General features: G+C 45.5%; 1 protein-coding gene across 1 annotated transcript in view; it reads left to right on the top strand.

Annotated features, from left to right (window-relative positions):
• cfap91 (cilia and flagella associated protein 91) overlaps positions 1 to 21,182 on the top strand; it is a 78,791-nt gene that overhangs the window by 34,412 nt on the left and 23,197 nt on the right. The window contains exon 11 of the mRNA XM_003226782.4: positions 153 to 269. Within this exon, the coding sequence (XP_003226830.2) occupies positions 153 to 269 (117 nt within the window). The remainder of the gene's footprint in view (positions 1 to 152; positions 270 to 21,182) is intronic.

The following is a 21,182-nucleotide window of genomic DNA, read 5'->3' as shown; positions in this document are numbered from 1 at the left end:
TGCATACCTATTATATACATGTCATGTAAAAATTTCTCAGGTGGAATGGGGTCATGAGTAGTTAAGTTTAAGAAGCCCTGCTGTAGAAGATTTGGATAAGAATAGGAAAAAATTATAAGACCCAAGTTGACTGTCCCTAATTTTCTTTCCAGATCTTGCAAGACAGGAAGAATCAAATCAAGGAGCCACCCAAGCCACTTCGTTTCCTTCAGAAGAAATCCAAGTTAATTGATCGCCCTCCCACTCCAACACTGGAAATGCCTTCACCAGTAAGTGCAACAGTCCTGATTGTTTGTCGGGTCTTGACATATTTTCAAAATGAGTTGTAGCTGTTTGTCCAGTTTTTTGTTTTTTTGTCTATTGCTTATTTTATTTTCTATCTATTGATTGCTGTAAGCCGCCTGAAGGGAAAAGGGGTGGAGTATAAATAAAGTTTATTATTACTGTATTATTACATTGACACAAAAACATAGTATGACACAGCAAATGAGATATACATGCTGGATTTCGTATCACAAAATCACAAGTTGAACACTTCCTAAGCGTTTAGGACTGTGTGATGTATTTTTGGATGATGCGTGCAGATCCTGGTAAGGTGGCCTTTTGCAGTTGACAGATCATAATTTTATCAATGTTAATTGTTTCCAAATGCCGGCTGAGATCTTTTGGCACGGCACCCAGTGTGCCGATTACCACCAGGACCACCTGTACTGGTTTATGCCAGAGCCTTTGCCGTTCAATCTTGAGGTCCTGATAACGGCTCAGTTTTTCCTGTTGTTTTTTGTCAATTCCACTCACCGGATATGGCGAAAAACTTTGTCAGTCTGGAGTCGAAAGTCCCATAGTATTTTTGTGTGTTCATTTCTATTACCTTTGCAGGTTTGTGATCCCACCAGTTCTTTACTGCTGGGAGGTGGTACTTGTAGCATAAGTTCCATCATCATCATTATTGACCACTAACAAAGGAGGATCAAAAGGACAATAGATAGGCTGGTAATCCATATCAGTCAGAAGAGCCAGAGTCAAGTCTGTTCATGTTTTAGAGTATTAGTAGTGGGCTGGAGGGGCCAGAAGATAATGCAGGATCAAAGTAATAATGTGACTGCATCTAGAAGGGTGAATTGAGAGAGTAGACAAGGGACATTGCTCCAACTGATACACAGGTTTGGTTCCAAGTTTAGATGTTCTAATTCATTTGGAAAGTCAACTGACAGTATGCATGAAGGGAAGGCATTCGCTCCCTTAAAGGGATCTCCCCCCCCCCCCCCCCGCAAAGGCCCAATCTGCATGGCTTTTTGAGAATCTCTCAATCTGTGGGCACAGAAGGTCAACCATTGGAACTTCTGGATACTGAGTTTGAGGTCCTGCAGTTGGGGTGTCAAACTCACTTTCATCTAGGGCCACACCAGCCTTATGGTTGCCTTCAAAGGACTATTGAATCCATGGACAGAGAATCCACTTTATATCCCCGCCTGGTGCGGGGACTGTTAAAAGGGAATTGACCTCCCTATGGCTAAGTCCCAAAGAGAAACAGCACATGTGTAAACGCCGTACGAGAAAGAGACGGAAGCACCATCTAGGGAAAGGCCCTATTTCCGGTGAGGACATCTCCAAAGTAACTGCTCTTGAGAGGAATCCACATGAAGTGGTAGTTTCTGGTGGGAGCTCCTCTGGAGGAGATGTTTCCGGCCGAAGAAACTCTAAGGGGGCCGATGCTGAGAAAAATACTGAAGAAGCTCTAACTCAGGATGCCCCAGTGAGTAAGATCACACCCAGAGGGGCTTTTGCGAGGGCAGAGAACATTTCCGCCGACATACAGAACAGAGAACTGCCCGGAAGTCAACGTTCTGAACATGTGTTGGTTAGAGCCACAAGCCCTAGTCCATTGAAACACAGAGCCCAGCAGAAAGGCTACAAAACTAGAACTTTTGGGGGGGCTGGTTTTAGGGCCAGGACAAGAATGCCGAAGGCACTTTCAACACAAAGGATGAATACCTCTCCAGTTAGGGCCACTATTAATACAAACAGGGAAGATAGAGCCACAGAAGAGGGTCATTCCAAAAACCCAGCGGCTGGGGGCTCATCCCCTCGGTGCAACGGAACACCTGCACATCCTAAACGATGTTTAGGAGACTTCGCATTTACTCCAACTCCGCTGTGCCCACAGGCTGGTGCTCAAAATCATACCCCCTCGGGCCTTGCGTCATTCCCTTTTCTGGAGGTGGTTCGAACATCGGGTACCTAACTGACACTACAGACGAACCCAGAACTGGGAGGATGATCCCAGTAATCATCGGGAGAGGGATATATGAGAATGATAGCATGCTGGTCTCTAAAAAGAGACAAAGTCAGTGACAGACTCGGCCTTCATCTGTCCTACGTGATATGATAACTGTGGTCCTAGGTCAAGTGCCAGAGTGAGGTCGAATCGATTGGAAACTCATTCTCTTTCCAACTTGCGTTCCATCCCTAGGCATACGGCCGAGAAGGTGCTACCAACGCCCCTCCTGTCCCTGCTACTATTCAATGCTAGGTCTATTGTCAACAAAACTGCTACCCTCTCTGACTTTATTCTCGATCAAGCAGTGCACCTGGTTTGTATTACAGAGACCTGGATTCGTGAGGGTGATAACATTCCCTCACATGAACTGACACCTCCAGGCTTCCAGATAGGCTGGACTATTGCAACGCCCTGTATGTTGGCCTTCCGATGTCCACGACCCAGAAGCTCCGTATTGTTCAGAATGCAGCAGCCAGGCTACTCACAAAAACACCCATGAAATGCCACATAACACCAGTGCTGCAGCATCTGCATTGGCTTCCAACTGATTACCGTGGTCTATATAAAATGCTAGTCCTGACTTTTAAAACTCTTTACGGCCAGGGCCCATCGTATCTTAGGGACCGTCTCTCCTTCTCCCATCATCAGAGGTCGCAACGACCATCCCAACGAGACTTACTCTATGTACCGGGTCCTAGAGAAGTGCACCTGGAAAGGACCAGGCGCAGAGCTTTTTCTGTTTCTGCCCCTGCCTTATGGAATGCCTTGCCGCCCTATATGAGAGCCATGCATGAGTTAGGGCCTTTTACCCTAGCACTCAAGACATGGCTCTTTACTAGAGCTTTTAATCTATTTTGATTTTTATCAATATTTGTATGTATGTATTTTTATCCTTTACAATTTTATCTTGTAAATCGCCTAGAGCATCGTGGATGGAGGGTGATTAATAAGTAATTTGATGATGATGATGATGATGATGATGATAGTGGTCAGTACTCTTTAGTTTTCACCCAGTTTGGGTCTCCAGATGTTAATGAATGACAATTCCCATCATTGTTTATTATCCACCATGCAGATTGGGGATGATGGGAATTGCAGCCCAACAGCACTTGTGGCTCTGATGTTGGGGAAAAGTTAAAGGGTATTTAAAAGTTGGGTATCCTATCTACAAGCCTTGTATCTAAATTCAAACCCCACTATCCAGATTAAACAGAGCAAGCTGCAGCCTTACATGTTGCTGTCTCCTAATTCGCATCAGCTCTAGTGATGACGTCTGATGATGATGTAGCAGTAGTCCAATATCTGGGGTTATAGTCCAGCATCTGGAGGGCCACATAACATAAAGAGAGAGGAAGCTTAGCACTGCCAGACCTTAGATATTATTACGAAGTGATCAGCTTCAGTTTGCTAAAGGAGTGGGTCAGATTAGAAAATCAGCTTTACTCAACCTGGAGTGATATAATCTAAGATTTGGCTGACATGTATTTATGGTATGGAAACGATCAAATTCATAAAGATTTCATAGACAGTAGCAAGTCTATTAGTTGATTTGGAAAAGATAAAAGGTGGGGATGGAACAAAGAAACCCGTTATGGCTATGACCTCTGGAAGCAACATTAAATCCAAGTTTTCATTAGGAAACAAGTGCCTATAGGCAGTACTTAAAGAAAAAGAGCACTGGAGACTAAAAGGAAGAGAAGAGTTAGGGATAAATTATTGGTTTCGCTACCACCAATTATATGATATATTTTAAAAAGATAATCCTAAAGAAAATTGGAATTGGAGAATATTTTAGAGAAGAGGAAGAAGGGATTAATTTCCAGAAATCATCATCATCATCATCATCATCATCATCATCATCATCATCATCATCATCTTTATTTATAACCTGCCCTCTCTCCCCAAGATACATATTAGAGTACCACTTAGAAGATAATAGAATAAAATAAAAATAATGATCTGTGGGCTAAAGACTTTGGGGAAAAATATTTAGATAAGTGGGAATATGTATGGGAAAGAGAATTTAAATTATCAGTAGCAGGATATATTAGAGAGAAAATGTACAATATGTTTTATAGAAGCTATGTAACACTTGAGATAATAGCAAAAAATAGACAAATCTCACCGGGGGATTGTTGGAGATGTAAAGTACAGAAAGGTACACTTTTTCATGCCTGGTGGACCTGTAATTTGGTACCACCTTTTTGGGGAAAAGTGATTGAAGAAACAAATAATATGATCACTAAAATGTTAGGAAAAATCCAGAGATGTGCCTCTTTGGGCTATTTGCTGAAAAAAAAAGTAAAAAAGATATAGAAATCTGTCAATACAGTTTTGTTGCAGCGAGAATAATAATAGCAAAATCTTGGAAAGGAGAAAAAGAGTTATCGCTAAAGGACTGGAGAGAAAAATTATTAGAATACAGTATATCCAAATGGCATATGGGGAGGAAGCAATGAAGATTTTGTTACGAAATGGAGGCTTGCCCTTGAATATATAGAAAAGAAGACAAAAATAGATTTCACAGTTGTCACAAGTGGAATTTATTAATGTAGGATAAGAGTAAGTTTTTTGAGACATTGGTTTCACACTGGGTGATGCCAGAAGTCATGGTTCATGGGTGGCGGGAGGGGATGTGGGGTTCAGGGGAATGGCATACTTATATAATGTGTATTCGATTATCTTTAATTTTCTTTTCTTATATTCTGTATGCCATTAATTCACTTAATAAAAACTTTTTAAAATGGAGGGACACATAATATGACATAGCAGGTCAGATTTGACTTGCAGGCCTTGGGTTTCCCTGCTGGGAGCAGGGACATTTCCCTGCTGGGACCTCTCTGAAAGGTGTCACTTCATTAGCAAATGATGTGCCTTTATTGAAAGAAGGTATAGCCATGCTTTGTGTTGCAGATTAAACAATTGTTTTGTCTGTTTTAGTAGGTTATATATAAGTTAACAATAAGTTCAGATTCTATTACTGTAAAATGGCAAGTGGCAAAGTTAAAATGGGACAGGATTAAGTTTAAACTAAAATGTACAATTTAATTTATTTAAAATTGTCTGCAATTATTTCACCCTTTCTACTATATAAGCAGATTTATATTCACATTTATCCCAATTATATTTAGAGACTATTTGTTATAAAATATGATTAAATGCTACCTATTCATTGCTTTATGCATACCATATATTCTCAAAACTGAAATACCTAACTGAATACCTGAATGAGAAACAATGTGATCACAAATTGATCCAGGAAAATGTTATTCTGTTTCCAGATTTTTTCTCTACATAAGGCTCTTTGAGCAAATGTATGTTTTCCTTATGTCTGCTTGTTCCAAAGCTATTTCATCTTGGGCTATAGATACAAACTAGGGAATTAATACAGTATTTCCCTGATGAAAGCATTCTACTACATCAAGCCTTTTGAAAATAGGAAGGATTCTATCTGTGTTAGGATATCCCTGTTATCTGTAAATATTAGGCTTGATCGATCCATGAAAAATTTGATTCTAAACTCGTTTCAAAACTAGAGGGGGCAGTTTTTCGTTTTTGTTGCTAATAACGAATTTGGCCCCCAAATTTTTTCGAAATTAACGAAAATTCGTTATTTTCTAAATTAATTCGTTAATGGCGGACGCGCATGCGCGGTGGCCCAAAAACAGCCCGAAGGGGGGGGGGACTTAGGGGGCTCTCCCGCCCTCATTTTTTGAGTGGTCTTCTTCAAACTTGGTACAGTGGTAGAACACATTTAACACTGATAGCTCACCAAAATGTGGAACGTTTCCCTTATCCTCTGATTTTTGGCAAATTTTCATAGCTTTTATAATAAACCATTTTTTAATAATTGCAGAAATCTGTTCCTGGTTTGAAAGTCTTATTTCCTGTTAAATTGGGTTGTCTTTACTGTGAAAGTCATTGCTCTACTTTAGAAACTTTGTTTTTGTGGCTGAAACTTTGTTAAATTGGTGTAGTCCCTGCATATGTGTGTGTGTAAAGGTATCCCTTGACGTTAAGTTCAGTCATGTCTGACTCTGGGGGTTGTGCTCACCTCCATTTCTAAGCCCAAGAGCCAGTGTTGTCCATAGACACCTCCAAGGTCATGTGGTCGGCATGACTACATGGAGTGCCATTACCTTCCCGCCACAGCGGTACCTATTCATCTACTCACATTGGCATGTTTTCAAGCTGCTAGGTTGGCAGAAGCTGGAGCTAACAGCGGGCGCTCACTCTGCTCCCGGGATTTGAACCTGGGACCTTTCAGTCTGCAAGTTCAGCAGCTCAATGGTCTTTGCCTTGGCTGCCTTCCAGATCAGGCTTATAACCAGCCTATTATGGGCCACAAATTAAAGAAAATTCAATCCCATTTAAGCACAACATGAACAGTTTTGATGCCAAAACCATAAACTCTGTTTATTAAACTCTACGATCCAAACTTTAGAACAACTTGCAAACAATTGAAGGTTAGACCACAGTAATAATAACCAATTCTATTCCTTTCCAAAATTTAAACATAAAATAGTATCTTTCTTTCCAATAGCATATAAACTTTTCCTTTGTTTACAAAACAAAATTCTAGACAGTAGCCATTTAGAAGATATTTCTATATTTTCCCTGCAAAGGATAGGGCTGCATCCCTCTGGAGACACACATGATAACCCGGACATGATATAAGGCACTTATATACGTTAAATAAACATGATGTCATTGCATATATAAAAGAAGCATGATATTAGGCAATTATAGTTGCAAATAATATAATTAAACATGTAAAAATTATACATCCATACATAAAAGAAACATGTAAAGTAACTGCATATATAAAACACAATATAAAATATGATATAAGGCAATTACAGATGTAAAAGGAACGTGATATTACATATGTAAAAAACATGATTATATGTATAAAAAAGCATGATACAAGGTGTCAGGATCTAGGCTGCTGGGCACCAATAACCATACACTGAGGCCAGATTCTATCTAATATCTTTATTAAAGGAATATATAAAGTCAATAAAAACAAGTGTAGAATAAAGTTCAGAAGCAGACCTTTCAAATGAGGCCAAATATAGTCCAGCAGATTATTGTCCAATATGAAATATTAGAGTCCAAAGATTATAATCCAATAACCGCAACACACGCTTTGCCAAGCAAAGCGTTGGGAAAACAGCAAAAGTCTTGAATCCAATGAAGCTTGACACAAGGCTGAAAGTTACTTGGAACGTGGCTGGAGCTGTGGCTAAAGGCAAAGCAACTTGAAGCATGGAACAAGATCTGTGGTAAATCCGTGAGACGAGGACAAGGCTTGGAACTAGATTCAGGAGGCAAGGAACAGGATTCGAAGTCCACACACACATGACCTCTCTCCAGGAGCTGACGAATTGACTCCGCAAGGAATCCTTCGCGCAATTTCCCTATATTGGGTCTCGTTTCCCCAAACAACAATCACTTTCCCTAGAGAACAGGGAGCGAAGGAAACCAGCTTGCAGGTGCAAGACTCCCCGTATTTTCTCAGGGGAAATACTTCTAATCAGTGGCATATTTGGCAGCAAGGCGAGCACTACTTCTAAATTTTTCTCTCGATCCTCTATCAGTCGTGTAAGCCTGTTTTCTCCCATAAGGGGGAGAGTTCCCACCAAGGTCAGGTTTAATTGGTTCTTGGACTAGAACTTCAGGCAGCTGCCAAGGCTCTGACTCCGACCGGAAATCTGGGGAAAACTCCATATTTTCCTCCTCATCTGCCACAATACTGTCAGGAATAGGACTGCAGGGCCCATGAGTCATCACACTAGGCAACTGACACATCTAAAAGAAACACAATATAACCTAGGTACAACAAATGTGAAAGAAGGCAACAATATACATAAAAAAACATTTCTGGACTCACAAATGTAGTCTAAGAGAATTGGGCTTCCATTCTCCAAACCTGAAACAAAGTGGGAGGAAATGTAAAGAGTGTTAATGATGCTCGAAATCAAATGTTGTTCTTTTACAAAGTCAAACTAAAACTAAGAATAAATGCTTCGGTCTTCTCCTGATCTTCTTATCTCCTCACCTTGCGTCCAGCCGAGTTACGTCCGCACTTGCGATACAGCGACCTCTTCCCTTGGCTCAGTGGGCAGTATTTTAAAGTATGGGCCTTTTCGCCCGTGGCACCGCAGAGCGGACAGGTGTATTTGCGCAAGATGGGGCACTCCACGGTGCCGTCCATCCCCTTCAGCCGGTGGGACGAATAGACCTGCTTGGATTCCCCGTTGTGTTTGCAGAAATTGCAAATCTCCTTGTTTTGGGAAGCCTGGCCATTGGCACTACCTTTGGAGCTCTTGCTGCTGGAACTGCTTCCATTAACCCATTGTGATGCTGTTTCAAAGTTGTCCTCGTTGAGGACTAGCTGCATGTCGTACTCCATTGTGTCCCAACTCTGAGATGGAAATGGGACCTTCTTGCGTTCCGCGATGATCTCCGTAACCACTTTCGCAAGGCTCAGATAGCCCTTCCATCTGTCAAACTCCCTGAACATGGAAGGGGCATAATGTGGCACGTGCATGGCTGATCTGGAGAGCATGGTGCCAATTCTACACTGGTGTGGACACACACTGAATGCCACATATTGGAGGCGGAGTCTTTGTTTTATATATAAGGGGAGGGGTTCCAAACCTTTCACATTGGACCCTCCCATCTATTTTTACCCTCCTTTGCCCTAGATTTAACCCCCACATGTCTAGACAATCACAGCTTTTCAAGGAAGAGTTTGGTTTTTCCAATTTTTTCACTTCGGAGGTAATGCCACAGTTTCTCCCTTGAGGCAGTGGTTCTCGACTTGTGGGTCCCCAGATGTTTTGGCCTTCAACTCCCAGAAATCCTAACAGCTGGTAAAATGGCTGGGATTTCTGGGACTTGTAGGTAAAAACACCTGGAGATCCACAGGTTGAGAAACACTGCCTTAAGGGAACGTTAGCAGTTGTGGTTCTGTTTGTCCATCCAAGAATGAGTTGAATTTCTGCCTTGGATGAAATAGCAACATTGCACATCCAACGTTTGCCAAAGTCCTGAAGGACGGATCCAGTAATGATGAAGCCTGCAAGAGTGTTATATTGCTTTTGCATGGCAGAATAGCATTGGACTGGATGGTCTCTTCTAGCTTTATGATTCTATGATGTTTGGCGCCATGATTCTATGATTCTATCATTTTAGGATTCTAGGACTTTTGGGATGATTCTGTTACTTGGTTCTTTGAGTCTATGACTTTAGGGACCATGTTTCTATTATTCCATGACTTCTGTGACCATATTTCTATGACTTTTGTGACCATTCATGGGCCATCTGGCTAGTATTCCGGGACGGTAAATGATATATCGGTTACAGCATCAGATATTTCTGGATACAGTAGAGTCTCGCTTATCCAACATTAACGGGCCAGCAGAACGTTGGATAAGCAAATATGTTGGATGATAAGGAGACATTAAGGAAAAGCCTTTTGAACAGCAAATTAGGTTATTTTACAAATTAAGCCCCAAAAAATCTTGTTTAACAGCAAATTAGACAGAAAAGGTAGTTCAATACGCAGTAATATTACGTAGTAATTACGAATTTAGCAACAAAATATCACAATATATTGAAAACATTGACTACAAAAATAAGTTGGATAATCCAGAACATTGGATAAGCGAGTGTTGGATAAGTGAGACTCTACTGTATATTGTTTTTGCATGGCAGAATGGCGTTGGACTGGATGGTCTCTTCTAGCTTTATGATTATATGATGTTTGGTGCCATGTTTCTATGATTCTATCATTTTGTTGTCGAGCAATTTAGAACAGTATAGGATACCGCTAACTGTTTCTTTGAGTGGTGTTCTGTGGAAACACAACCCGCCCATCCTCCCCCGCTGATTTCATGAAAATAAAAGAAAAGAAAGAATAAGCCACATCCGGCAAGGCCCACACACTGAAATACTAGGCCGGCCATCGTTGGCCGGCAAGCTTCCCTGACTGGAAGAAATAGAGGCCGCCGCCCCAAAGAAGGGTTCTGTGCAAGATTGCACCAAGGGGTAAAGAACGACAGCCGCGAGAGAAGACAGAGGCGGTGCATCGTGGGAAACACGTCGACCACGTAGGCCGACAAGGCCCACACGTTGAAATACTAGGCGTGCCACCGTTGGCCGGCACGCTTCCCTGTGAGGAAGAAAGAGGGGCCGCCGCCCCAAAGGAGGCTTCTGTGCAAAATCGCATAAAGGGGTAAAGAACGACAGCTGGCGAGAGAAGAGAGAGGCGGTGCATCGTGGGAAACCCGACCACGTAGGCCGAGAGGCAGCAAAAAGAAAAGAAAAGAAAAGAAAAGAAAGAAAAAAGCCACAGGCGACAAGGCCCATACATTAAGCCGGGCCGGCCACTGTTTGCCGGCACGCATCCCTGAGAGAGAGAGAGAGAAAAAAAAACAGAGGACACCGCCCCAAAGGAGGCTTCTGTGCAAAATAGCATAAAGGGCTAAAGAACGACAGCCGGCGAGAGAAGAGAGAGGCGGTACATCGGGGAAACTCGGCCACGTAGGCCGAGAGGCAGCAAAGACCAAAGAAAAGACAGAAAAAGCCACCGCCAAAAAGGCCCACACTATAAAATACTAGGCCGGCCACCGTTGGCCGGCACGATTCCCAGACAGGAAGAAAGAGGGGCCGCCGCCCCAAAGGAGGCTTCGGTGCAAACTCGCATAAAGGGGTAAAGAACGACAGCCGAGAGAGAAGAGAGAGGCGGTGCATCGGGGGAAACTCGGCCACGTAGGCCGAGAGGCAGCAAAGACCAAAGAAAAGACAGAAAAAGCCACCGCCAAAAAGGCCCACACTTTAAAATACTAGGCCGGCCACCGTTGGCCGGCACGCTTCCCAGAGAAAGAGAGAGAAGAAAAAAAAAAGGAAATGTGGGCCCAAGCCCCTCAGACCCGGGGGGCCGGCCACCGTTGGCCGGCCCCACGCCCACACGCCGCAACCCACGGGGAAGGGCAGGCTTTCTTCACGTCTGCTTGCAAAATGTGGGCCCAAGCCCCTCAGACCCGGGGGGCCGGCCACCGTTGGCCGGCCCCACGCCCACACGCCGCAACCCACGGGGAAGGGCAGGCTTTCTTCACGTCTGCTTGCAAAATGTGGGCCCAAGCCCCTCAGACCCGGGGGGCCGGCCACCGTTGGCCGGCCCCACGCCCACACCGCTGAACCCACAGGGGGAAGGGCATGCTTTCTTCACGTCTGCTTGCAAAATGTGGGCCCAAGCCCCTCAGACCCGGGGGGCCGGCCACCGTTGGCCGGCCCCACGCCCACACCGCTGAACCCACAGGGGGAAGGGCATGCTTTCTTCACGTCTGCTTTCAAAATGTGGGCCCAAGCCCATCAGACCCGGGGGGCCGGCCACCGTTGGCCGGCCCCACGCCCACACACCACAACCCATGACACAAAGATACACTCCATAACAGCAAACCGTCTAGCCTCTGGAAAAATCTAGCCATTTCTGTAGTCAATGATTCCATTATATTGTGATATTTTGCAGCTAAATTCATAAAGTAAGCAATAGCAACATATCATTTCAGCATATAGAACGACTTCTTATGTCTCCTTGGTTGTATAACATGCATTTATGGTGCTTTATTTGGAAAATAATAACCTGATATGATGTGTTATATGCTTTTCTTCAACAAGTCCAATCCAAGAAATTTGCTTATTTCAGCACTGGTAGGCCCGTTCGGCTTTGAACAGTGAGACTCTTCTGTGTTCATGTTGGGTCAATAAGACATAAGATATAACTGAAGTCACAGTCAGCATACAGCATTACCAGCTTAAAAAACAGTGGTGTAAAAACACGGCTCTAGTCCGAGGACTGAAGAGGAGGTAGTTTGACAGTTAAAAAACTATACAGTGCGAAATACTATTGGCCTGTCAACCTATTCTTAAATAGGCTACAAACGACCACACAGACCTATAATGCTTTTTGGAGGAGGAAGGTTTTAAGGCTCTGATGTTAGGCACATGTTTCCATGCAGTTCCACTGCAGGGAAGACTAGTGTGTTCTTCAGGGGTTATTAAAGTTCTCCTGCAGATGACCTGGATAGAGGGAAATGACTTCAGTTGGTATACAGTTTAAGTAAACTTGAGGAAGTACAATTATGAAAGATATAGTGTGTAATGGAGTAGAAAGTAATTCAAAGTAGAAACAAAGCAGAAATGTTGATTCCAAAGGAAACATGAAGGCATTATTAAGTAATTGTTTTTAATAGCAAAAGAGTTTCTGAGTGGATTGATTCTCTACTTCTTACTCTGCGTAAGATTATCATCACATGCTCTCGACTACACCCGCACAAGGCAATGGTACAGTAAAAGAAGACAATTTTGAGAAGTGGTAAAGGCCAAGGTGTCCCACTTCTTTCAGTGATTCCGCGTGCGCGGCCAGAGGGCGAGGGGAAACAACGGCGGCCGTTCTGCCGCCACATCGTTGAGTACACTTCCTTTTAAGGTGAATGGGACACTGTCCCACAGTCTGTGATCACTCCACCCTCGTTATTACCAACAGACCAGCAAGAAACAGTTTCCACGAGACGGAACTTGCGCCCACTCCTTGAAAGCAGCCGCAAAGGCACACGCCCTGACGGGCAATCGGCAACGTCCGTGTGCGCGGACAGTGGGCAAGGGGAACCAAAGGCGGACGTTCCGCAGCAACAGCGTCAATCACAACCTCTCAGGGTGATGGGAGACTGTACCACTGTCTTTGATCGTTCCACCCTCTTCTATCGTTTTACCCAAAGGCCAGCAAAAGGCAGTTCCCACTCTGGGTAACCTGCGCCCACACATTGCAAGCAGCCGCAAAGGCACACGCCCTGAAGGGGGTAGGGCATATACCTCTAGAGTCTGGCGTCACGTTGTCCGAGGCAGCAAAAAAAAAAAAAGGTATGGAAAAAAACAAAGGGCAGCAAAGACCCCACCCTGAGCCAGCCGGCCACAGTTGGCCGGCATGCATCCCGGAGAATTCGGCACGGCCCTCCCACAAAGTTTTTTGTTTTTGCGACTTAAGCCTCTACCCACAGCAACACCCCACCACCCCAGGGGAAGGCCATGTACCTCTTCTATCGTCCTGCCAACAAGCCAGCAAAAGGCAGTTCCCACTCTGGGTAACCTGCGCCCACACATTGCAAGCAGCCGCAAAGGAACACGCCCTGAAGGGGGAAGGGCATATACCTCTAGAGTCTGGCGTCACGTAGTCCGAGAGGCAGCAAAAAGAAAAAAAGAGTAAGGGAAAAAAAAAAAGGGCAGCAAAGAACCCACCCTGAGCCAGCCGGCCACAGTTGGCCGGCATGCATCCCGGAGAATTCGGCACGGCCCTCCCACAAAGTTTTTTGTTTTTGCGACTTAAGCCTCTACCCACAGCAACACCCCACCACCCCAGGGGAAGGCCGTGTACCTCTTCTATCGTCCTGCCAACAAGCCAGCAAAAGGCAGTTCCCACTCTGGGTAACCTGCGCCCACACATTGCAAGCAGCCGCAAAGGAACACGCCCTGAAGGGGGTAGGGCATATACCTCTAGAGTCTGGCGTCACGTAGTCCGAGAGGCAGCAAAAAGAAAAGAAAAGTAAGGGAAAAAAACAAAGGGCAGCAAAGACCCCACCCTGAGCCAGCCGGCCACAGTTGGCCGGCATGCATCCCGGAGAATTCGGCACGGCCCTCCCACAAAGTTTTTTGTTTTTGCGACTTAAGCCTCTACCCACAGCAACACCCCACCACCCCAGGGGAAGGCCGTGTACCTCTTCTATCGTCCTGCCAACAAGCCAGCAAAAGGCAGTTCCCACTCTGGGTAACCTGCGCCCACACATTGCAAGCAGCCGCAAAGGAACACGCCCTGAAGGGGGAACGGCACCCTCTGCGTGCCAGGTCAAAGGGGGAGGGGACCCAAAAGCGGCCGTTTAACGACCACAGCATAGACCACGGCATATAAAGGAGAAGGGACACTAGACAACCATTTGGAGAAATGCTGGCAAAGGCGGAGGAGTACCACTGTCTTTGATGATTCCCCCCTCCGAGTTATAAAGGCACCCTCCGCGTAAGCGGGCAGAGGGCTAGGGGACCCAAAGGCGGCCGTCCCATGACCACTGCGGCAACCACACCCGCTCTAGACAATGGGACACTGAAAGATGACAATTTAGAGAAGTTCTGTCCCAAGTCGAGGTGTAGTAATTCCAGTGGATAAAGACATCCTCAAAGGTTCAGATGGACAGATAGTATACCTCTGTAAAGTGAGAGTCTGGCGTATTCCTACACCTGAAATGATTATCTGAAGTATCCACATCAAATATAACAGTGCTCTTTCTGTACAGGAGCTGCGAGGATCTGTAGAAGACCAAACAGTCATGGCTCGTGATGGTAATATTCCCCCCCCCCCCCCAAATAAAAAGGGAATTGAATGAAATCCGAACAGAACACAAAGAGGAAGCATTATCTACCTTGGCTTTTATGGTCTAATTTTCCACAGAATATCGTTCAACCTCTACAGAGCCAGTATTACATGAGAGAAAACGTTTTGTAACTTCCGAATACAGAGATGGGCCAAAAGTATATTAAGTTCAACAGGGACAAATGAAAGATAGTACTTCTCTCCGCGATGGTTGTTCGGGAGTGGAACTGTCTCCCCCGGACTGTGTTGGAGGCCCCTTCTTTTGAAGCTTTTAAGCATAGGCTCGATGGCCATCTGTCGGGGATGCTTTGAATGAAACTTCCTGCGTCTGTCTTGGGGGAGAACTCGATGGCCCATGAGTTCTATTCCAACTCTACTTTTCTATGATTCCATGATTACATGATTCGTGAAACGGCCCCTTGAGATGGATGAACCCAAAAACGTCAGTGGGGCAACGTTGAGTGATGAAAAAGAGGAGAAAGGAAGGGAAAAGAGAGAGGAAAGCATTGTAGGATAGAGGAGAGAGTTGTTGGACAGAGTCCAAAGGGGCCACCCCCCCGCCCGGACGCCCAAAAAATTGGCCAAAGTTACTCTGAAGCAGAGTTGGTTAAAGGAGGAGAACTGTTGCTCTAGGAGCAGTCGGCCTCAAAATCCAAATCTGGGAAATTCAACACAGGAAGGTTGGCCTTCAGGAAAACAAGTTTCTCAACTGTTTGAGGGTCCAGCAAGCTGCGGTGGGGCGTGACTACATCTCCCGCTATGCTGAAGACCCTTTCGCTCTGGACGCTGGTGGGAGGACAGCTGAGGAACTGGCGGGCTACGTGCGACAGATCCGGCCACATGTGTTCGCGTGAAGCCCAATAGGACAATGGATCACAAGAAATTATCTCAGGAGGCTCCTCAAAGTACCTGTTGACCGAGCATTCGGCCGAGTCTACCTTTTGAGCAGAAGCCAGCAAAGAGGATTCTTCAGAGCAGGCAAGTATGGCCACCGTCTCTGCAAAGAAAACGTTTCCTGTTCGCGGCTGGAGATCCGTATCCCTACGGCAACCCCCTACCGGCTCCGCGGGACTTTCCGTCTCGCCACTAGCGCTAGTGCTTGGGGTGACAGGCAGTTCTGGAAGAGGGGCCGCTGTGGCCGTTTCCTCCACCCTGGCAGCAAAGACCTCCCTCACAAGGTCAACAAGTTGGGCCTTCCACATGGTAAAGTCTTTTGGGCAGACGTTGTACTTTAGCCGTGGATCACACAAGGCCGCCAGCATATGGACCTTGCTGGAAAGAAGTGGCTCTAGCCGTTTCCGTACAGCAAAGGACAACCTCCTCACCACCTCCTGGACCGGCGGTGTCAGCCCACCTCCTGGACCGGCGGTGTCGACCGGCCCCAAGCCTTTCTAGGTGCCTCCTTAGCCTCAAGACCATGGGCACTGCCTGGCTCAGAAGAGCTTTTGATTCCGAAAGTGTCTCAGTGGCATGTTTGAATGGCTTTAGTACGTCTACTAGCTGGGAGATGGTGTCCCACTCTTGCTTAGTTGGAACAAGCTTGCTAACAGGCGCAACCAAAGTGAGGGAGATGCCGTGTACCGCCTTCTGCTGCTCGACCATGCGTTCCAGCATTTTTAAGGTTGAATTCCACCGAGTCGAGACGTCCTGGAGCAGCTTGTGCTGCGGGAGGCCTTCAAGGCTCTGCCTGTCTCTCAGCTGCCGGGCTGCCTTGATGCTCCGGTGGAAGCATCCGGTGGGTTATCTGCTGGGGTGTGAGCAATGTTTCCCCCGTTTTCTTTCTGGGTAATGGAATGGCCCAATCCTCCATGGTGGACTGTGTCCGCCTTCCACTATCTTCACCTGGTGAACTTTGCGTGCTAAGGCTGCCACTGGAAGGGCTTGCAGTTCCCCCTCCAAGCGAAATGGAGGGATGGTGTCGCTTCATGTGAGAGCTCAACCCCGAGGTCGCAAGATGTCTCGTGTCTCTGCCTCTGCTGATGTTTGCCCCACAGTGTCTACAAACTGCCAAAGTAGAACTCTGAGAGTGGACATGGAAATGGTCCCAAATAAATGACCTTGGCCTCCCCACAGCCACTGTGGCGACGCCCTCAGAGATGGGAGTCGTGGGCACCCTTTCAGCAGCATGAGAAAGTCTACGTTTTGATGGTAGTACCTCCTCTACCTCCTCCTCACTGTCAGTAGCTGGTGGAGGGGTGGGGTTATCTATATCCTCACTATCCACCACCTGTAGTTCCAGGACGGCAACACCTGTATGTTCCAATGATCGTCCAGTTGTCTCAGCTCCATGCGACAGCCGGCTCCGGGTGGATGCCTGTGAACTGTCTGCATTAGAACAGCCTGGTTCTTCATCAAGTCCACCCACTCCCATAGTTCGGCGTTCCAGACGTATGGGACCCACCTTAACTTTTTTGGCCCCCCACAGTGTCCTGGCCGTGGCTTGACCACTACCAGGACTTGCTCCCCCAGACCCGCGTACAGCTGAGCGCTTCATGACAAGGGGAGTGTTTTCAGGTAACAGAAGGGATGATGGTAAGGTGTTGTGTTACTGGTGGGAAATATTTGTTGAATCTTGATTGGCAACGTGTTATATTCTGGCCAATATACTGTTGCAAAAGCGTAGTCTATAACATTTAGTTAGTTTTATTTATTTACAAGGGGATACCTGTACTTTCCAGTTCTACAGGAAAGTATGGGATATGCAACTCTTTCCCAAAGTTGGCTTGGGAAAATCAGGAAGCGTCCCTGTCAGACACACACACACGCAGCCCCGGAGGTGTTTGAGACTGGGGAAGGCAAGGCACAAAGGCAAGCTTTTATTTCCCCCGAAGGAGTTGTATTTTGAACAGCAAAGTATGGGATATGCAACTCTTTCCCAAAGCGTCCCTGGCAGACACACACACAGGCAGCCCTGGAGGTGTTTGAGACTGGGGAAGGCAAGGCACAAAGGCAAGCTTTTATTTCCCCCGAAGGAGTTGTATTTTGAACAGCAAAGTATGGGATATGCAACTCTTTCCCAAAGCGTCCCTGGCAGACACACACACAGGCAGCCCTGGAGGTGTTTGAGACTGGGGAAGGCAAGGCACAAAGGCAAGCTTTTATTTCCCCCGAAGGAGTTGTATTTTGAACAGCAAAGTATGGGATATGCAACTCTTTCCCAAAGCGTCCCTGGCAGACACACACACAGGCAGCCCTGGAGGTGTTTGAGACTGGGGAAGGCAAGGCACAAAGGCAAGCTTTTATTTCCCCCGAAGGAGTTGTATTTTGAACAGCAAAGTATGGGATATGCAACTCTTTCCCAAAGCGTCCCTGGCAGACACACACACAGGCAGCCCTGGAGGTGTTTGAGACTGGGGAAGGCAAGGCACAAAGGCAAGCTTTTATTTCCCCCGAAGGAGTTGTATTTTGAACAGCAAAGTATGGGATATGCAACTCTTTCCCAAAGCGTCCCTGGCAGACACACACACAGGCAGCCCTGGAGGTGTTTGAGACTGGGGAAGGCAAGGCACAAAGGCAAGCTTTTATTTCCCCCGAAGGAGTTGTATTTTGAACAGCAAAGTATGGGATATGCAACTCTTTCCCAAAGCGTCCCTGGCAGACACACACACAGGCAGCCCTGGAGGTGTTTGAGACTGGGGAAGGCAAGGCACAAAGGCAAGCTTTTATTTCCCCCGAAGGAGTTGTATTTTGAACAGCAAAGTATGGGATATGCAACTCTTTCCCAAAGCGTCCCTGGCAGACACACACACAGGCAGCCCTGGAGGTGTTTGAGACTGGGGAAGGCAAGGCACAAAGGCAAGCTTTTATTTCCCCCGAAGGAGTTGTATTTTGAACAGCAAAGTATGGGATATGCAACTCTTTCCCAAAGCGTCCCTGGCAGACACACACACAGGCAGCCCTGGAGGTGTTTGAGACTGGGGAAGGCAAGGCACAAAGGCAAGCTTTTATTTCCCCCGAAGGAGTTGTATTTTGAACAGCAAAGTATGGGATATGCAACTCTTTCCCAAAGCGTCCCTGGCAGACACACACACAGGCAGCCCTGGAGGTGTTTGAGACTGGGGAAGGCAAGGCACAAAGGCAAGCTTTTATTTCCCCCGAAGGAGTTGTATTTTGAACAGCAAAGTATGGGATATGCAACTCTTTCCCAAAGCGTCCCTGGCAGACACACACACAGGCAGCCCTGGAGGTGTTTGAGACTGGGGAAGGCAAGGCACAAAGGCAAGCTTTTATTTCCCCCGAAGGAGTTGTATTTTGAACAGCAAAGTATGGGATATGCAACTCTTTCCCAAAGCGTCCCTGGCAGACACACACACAGGCAGCCCTGGAGGTGTTTGAGACTGGGGAAGGCAAGGCACAAAGGCAAGCTTTTATTTCCCCCGAAGGAGTTGTATTTTGAACAGCAAAGTATGGGATATGCAACTCTTTCCCAAAGCGTCCCTGGCAGACACACACACAGGCAGCCCTGGAGGTGTTTGAGACTGGGGAAGGCAAGGCACAAAGGCAAGCTTTTATTTCCCCCGAAGGAGTTGTATTTTGAACAGCAAAGTATGGGATATGCAACTCTTTCCCAAAGCGTCCCTGGCAGACACACACACAGGCAGCCCTGGAGGTGTTTGAGACTGGGGAAGGCAAGGCACAAAGGCAAGCTTTTATTTCCCCCGAAGGAGTTGTATTTTGAACAGCAAAGTATGGGATATGCAACTCTTTCCCAAAGCGTCCCTGGCAGACACACACACAGGCAGCCCTGGAGGTGTTTGAGACTGGGGAAGGCAAGGCACAAAGGCAAGCTTTTATTTCCCCCGAAGGAGTTGTATTTTGAACAGCAAAGTATGGGATATGCAACTCTTTCCCAAAGCGTCCCTGGCAGACACACACACAGGCAGCCCTGGAGGTGTTTGAGACTGGGAAAGGCACAAAGGGAACCTTTTCTTTCCCCCAAAGGAGTTGTATTTTGAACAGGAAAAACACCCACAGGACAGCCCTTTGCAACAACAAAAGAAATAGAAAGACCTAAGACCCACACCACCAAACTCAGCCACAGACCACCCCACCTTTTCTCCTGTCCTGGTCTTCACACAGCCATGCTGTGACGCAGCAATGTTTCCTGCCTGCCTGCACCAAAATCTAATCTACCCTTCCACCCTCTCCAAAATTCCCAGTGCGACTGAGCCACGAGGCGTGTGCACGCTGTTTTCATTAAGCACGTCCTACCAGCCCCTCCCCCTGGTTAAACGTGCTCTCTGATTGGCTACAAGGTGCAAACAACACACTAGATTGCCCCAGTGGACTTAAAAAAGTTTGGATGATTTGACAAAGCATTTTTTAAAAACGAAAAAAAAGGCGCCATTACGGAAAACGGCCAATCGCGGTTCGAAACCGCGATATCCAGGCGTGTGGACAACCAAGATTCAATATTGCTTCAAAAAACCCGAAAATAACGAATCAATAACGGTAAACGGGGAAAACGAATTATTTGAGCAAGCCTAGTAAATATATGTGGAGAGACTTATATAGAGCACCTTACACATTTTCTGAAATTGAGACACAATTTATCATTTATTATCATTTGTTATATATATAATTTTTATCATACTTGATACTTCAATTATAAGAAACAACAAAAATACTTTGTATCTATCTATCTATCTATCTATCTATCTAAAACCTCACACAAGACAAAAACAACCAACAGTAAAGTGTTCTCATCGCATCCACTTCTCACTCTTGGCTTCTCACTCTTTTCTGACTTCCTTGCTTTTTCTCCAGTCCCCCACAAGTAGAAGGACCCAATATGTTTGTTACATTTCCAGTAATAGTTATTCACTCATTTTTCTAATTTATCAAAGATCATGCACCTGTGCATCATTTTGTAAATATTTTCTTCAGTATCTTCACAAGTAAATGTTAAGTCCTTGCTCCACTATTGTTTAAATTTAGTATTTTGGCCTATATTTTTCTTCAGTCTTAGTAGAAGTTTATATATTTTTGCTATCAGTACATAGCAGGTTTTTTTTCCAAATTCTGCTTTCTCTTTTAAAATTAAATCTTTTAATGTTATCCTTGAATCTTTCTCTTAATTGAAAAGATATTAGCCAGTGCACCTTATAGCCTTCTTTCTGTTTTTGAAATATCGCTAATTGTCGCAATTTGTCATTTACGAAAGAGATATTTGCTTGTTTTATCTTTGTTTTCTTCATCTTATTGTTGTTGCTTTATTGATGGCATTGTTGTATTCCATTTGGGAAATAATTGGCTTTAAAAAGGCACTTTAAAAAGGGGCTTTGTGGATCATTAAAAATGCATTTTTGCTTTAATTTTAAAATGTTACCAGTATGTAACCTGATTGTAAGTTGTATTCCTTGAACGGTTTTCACTTTCCTTACCCATAACTTTGTAATAAGGAGGCCTATAATATAAACTAGCTTAGCTGGTATATATAGGTATTAAAGTCACAGTACAAAATATGAGTTGTAA

Source organism: Anolis carolinensis, chromosome 2, assembly GCF_035594765.1.
Source record: "Anolis carolinensis isolate JA03-04 chromosome 2, rAnoCar3.1.pri, whole genome shotgun sequence".
NCBI lineage: Eukaryota > Metazoa > Chordata > Lepidosauria > Squamata > Dactyloidae > Anolis > Anolis carolinensis.
The sequence above is the reverse complement of the archived record's forward strand: the minus strand, read 5'-3'. Positions and strand labels throughout refer to the sequence as shown.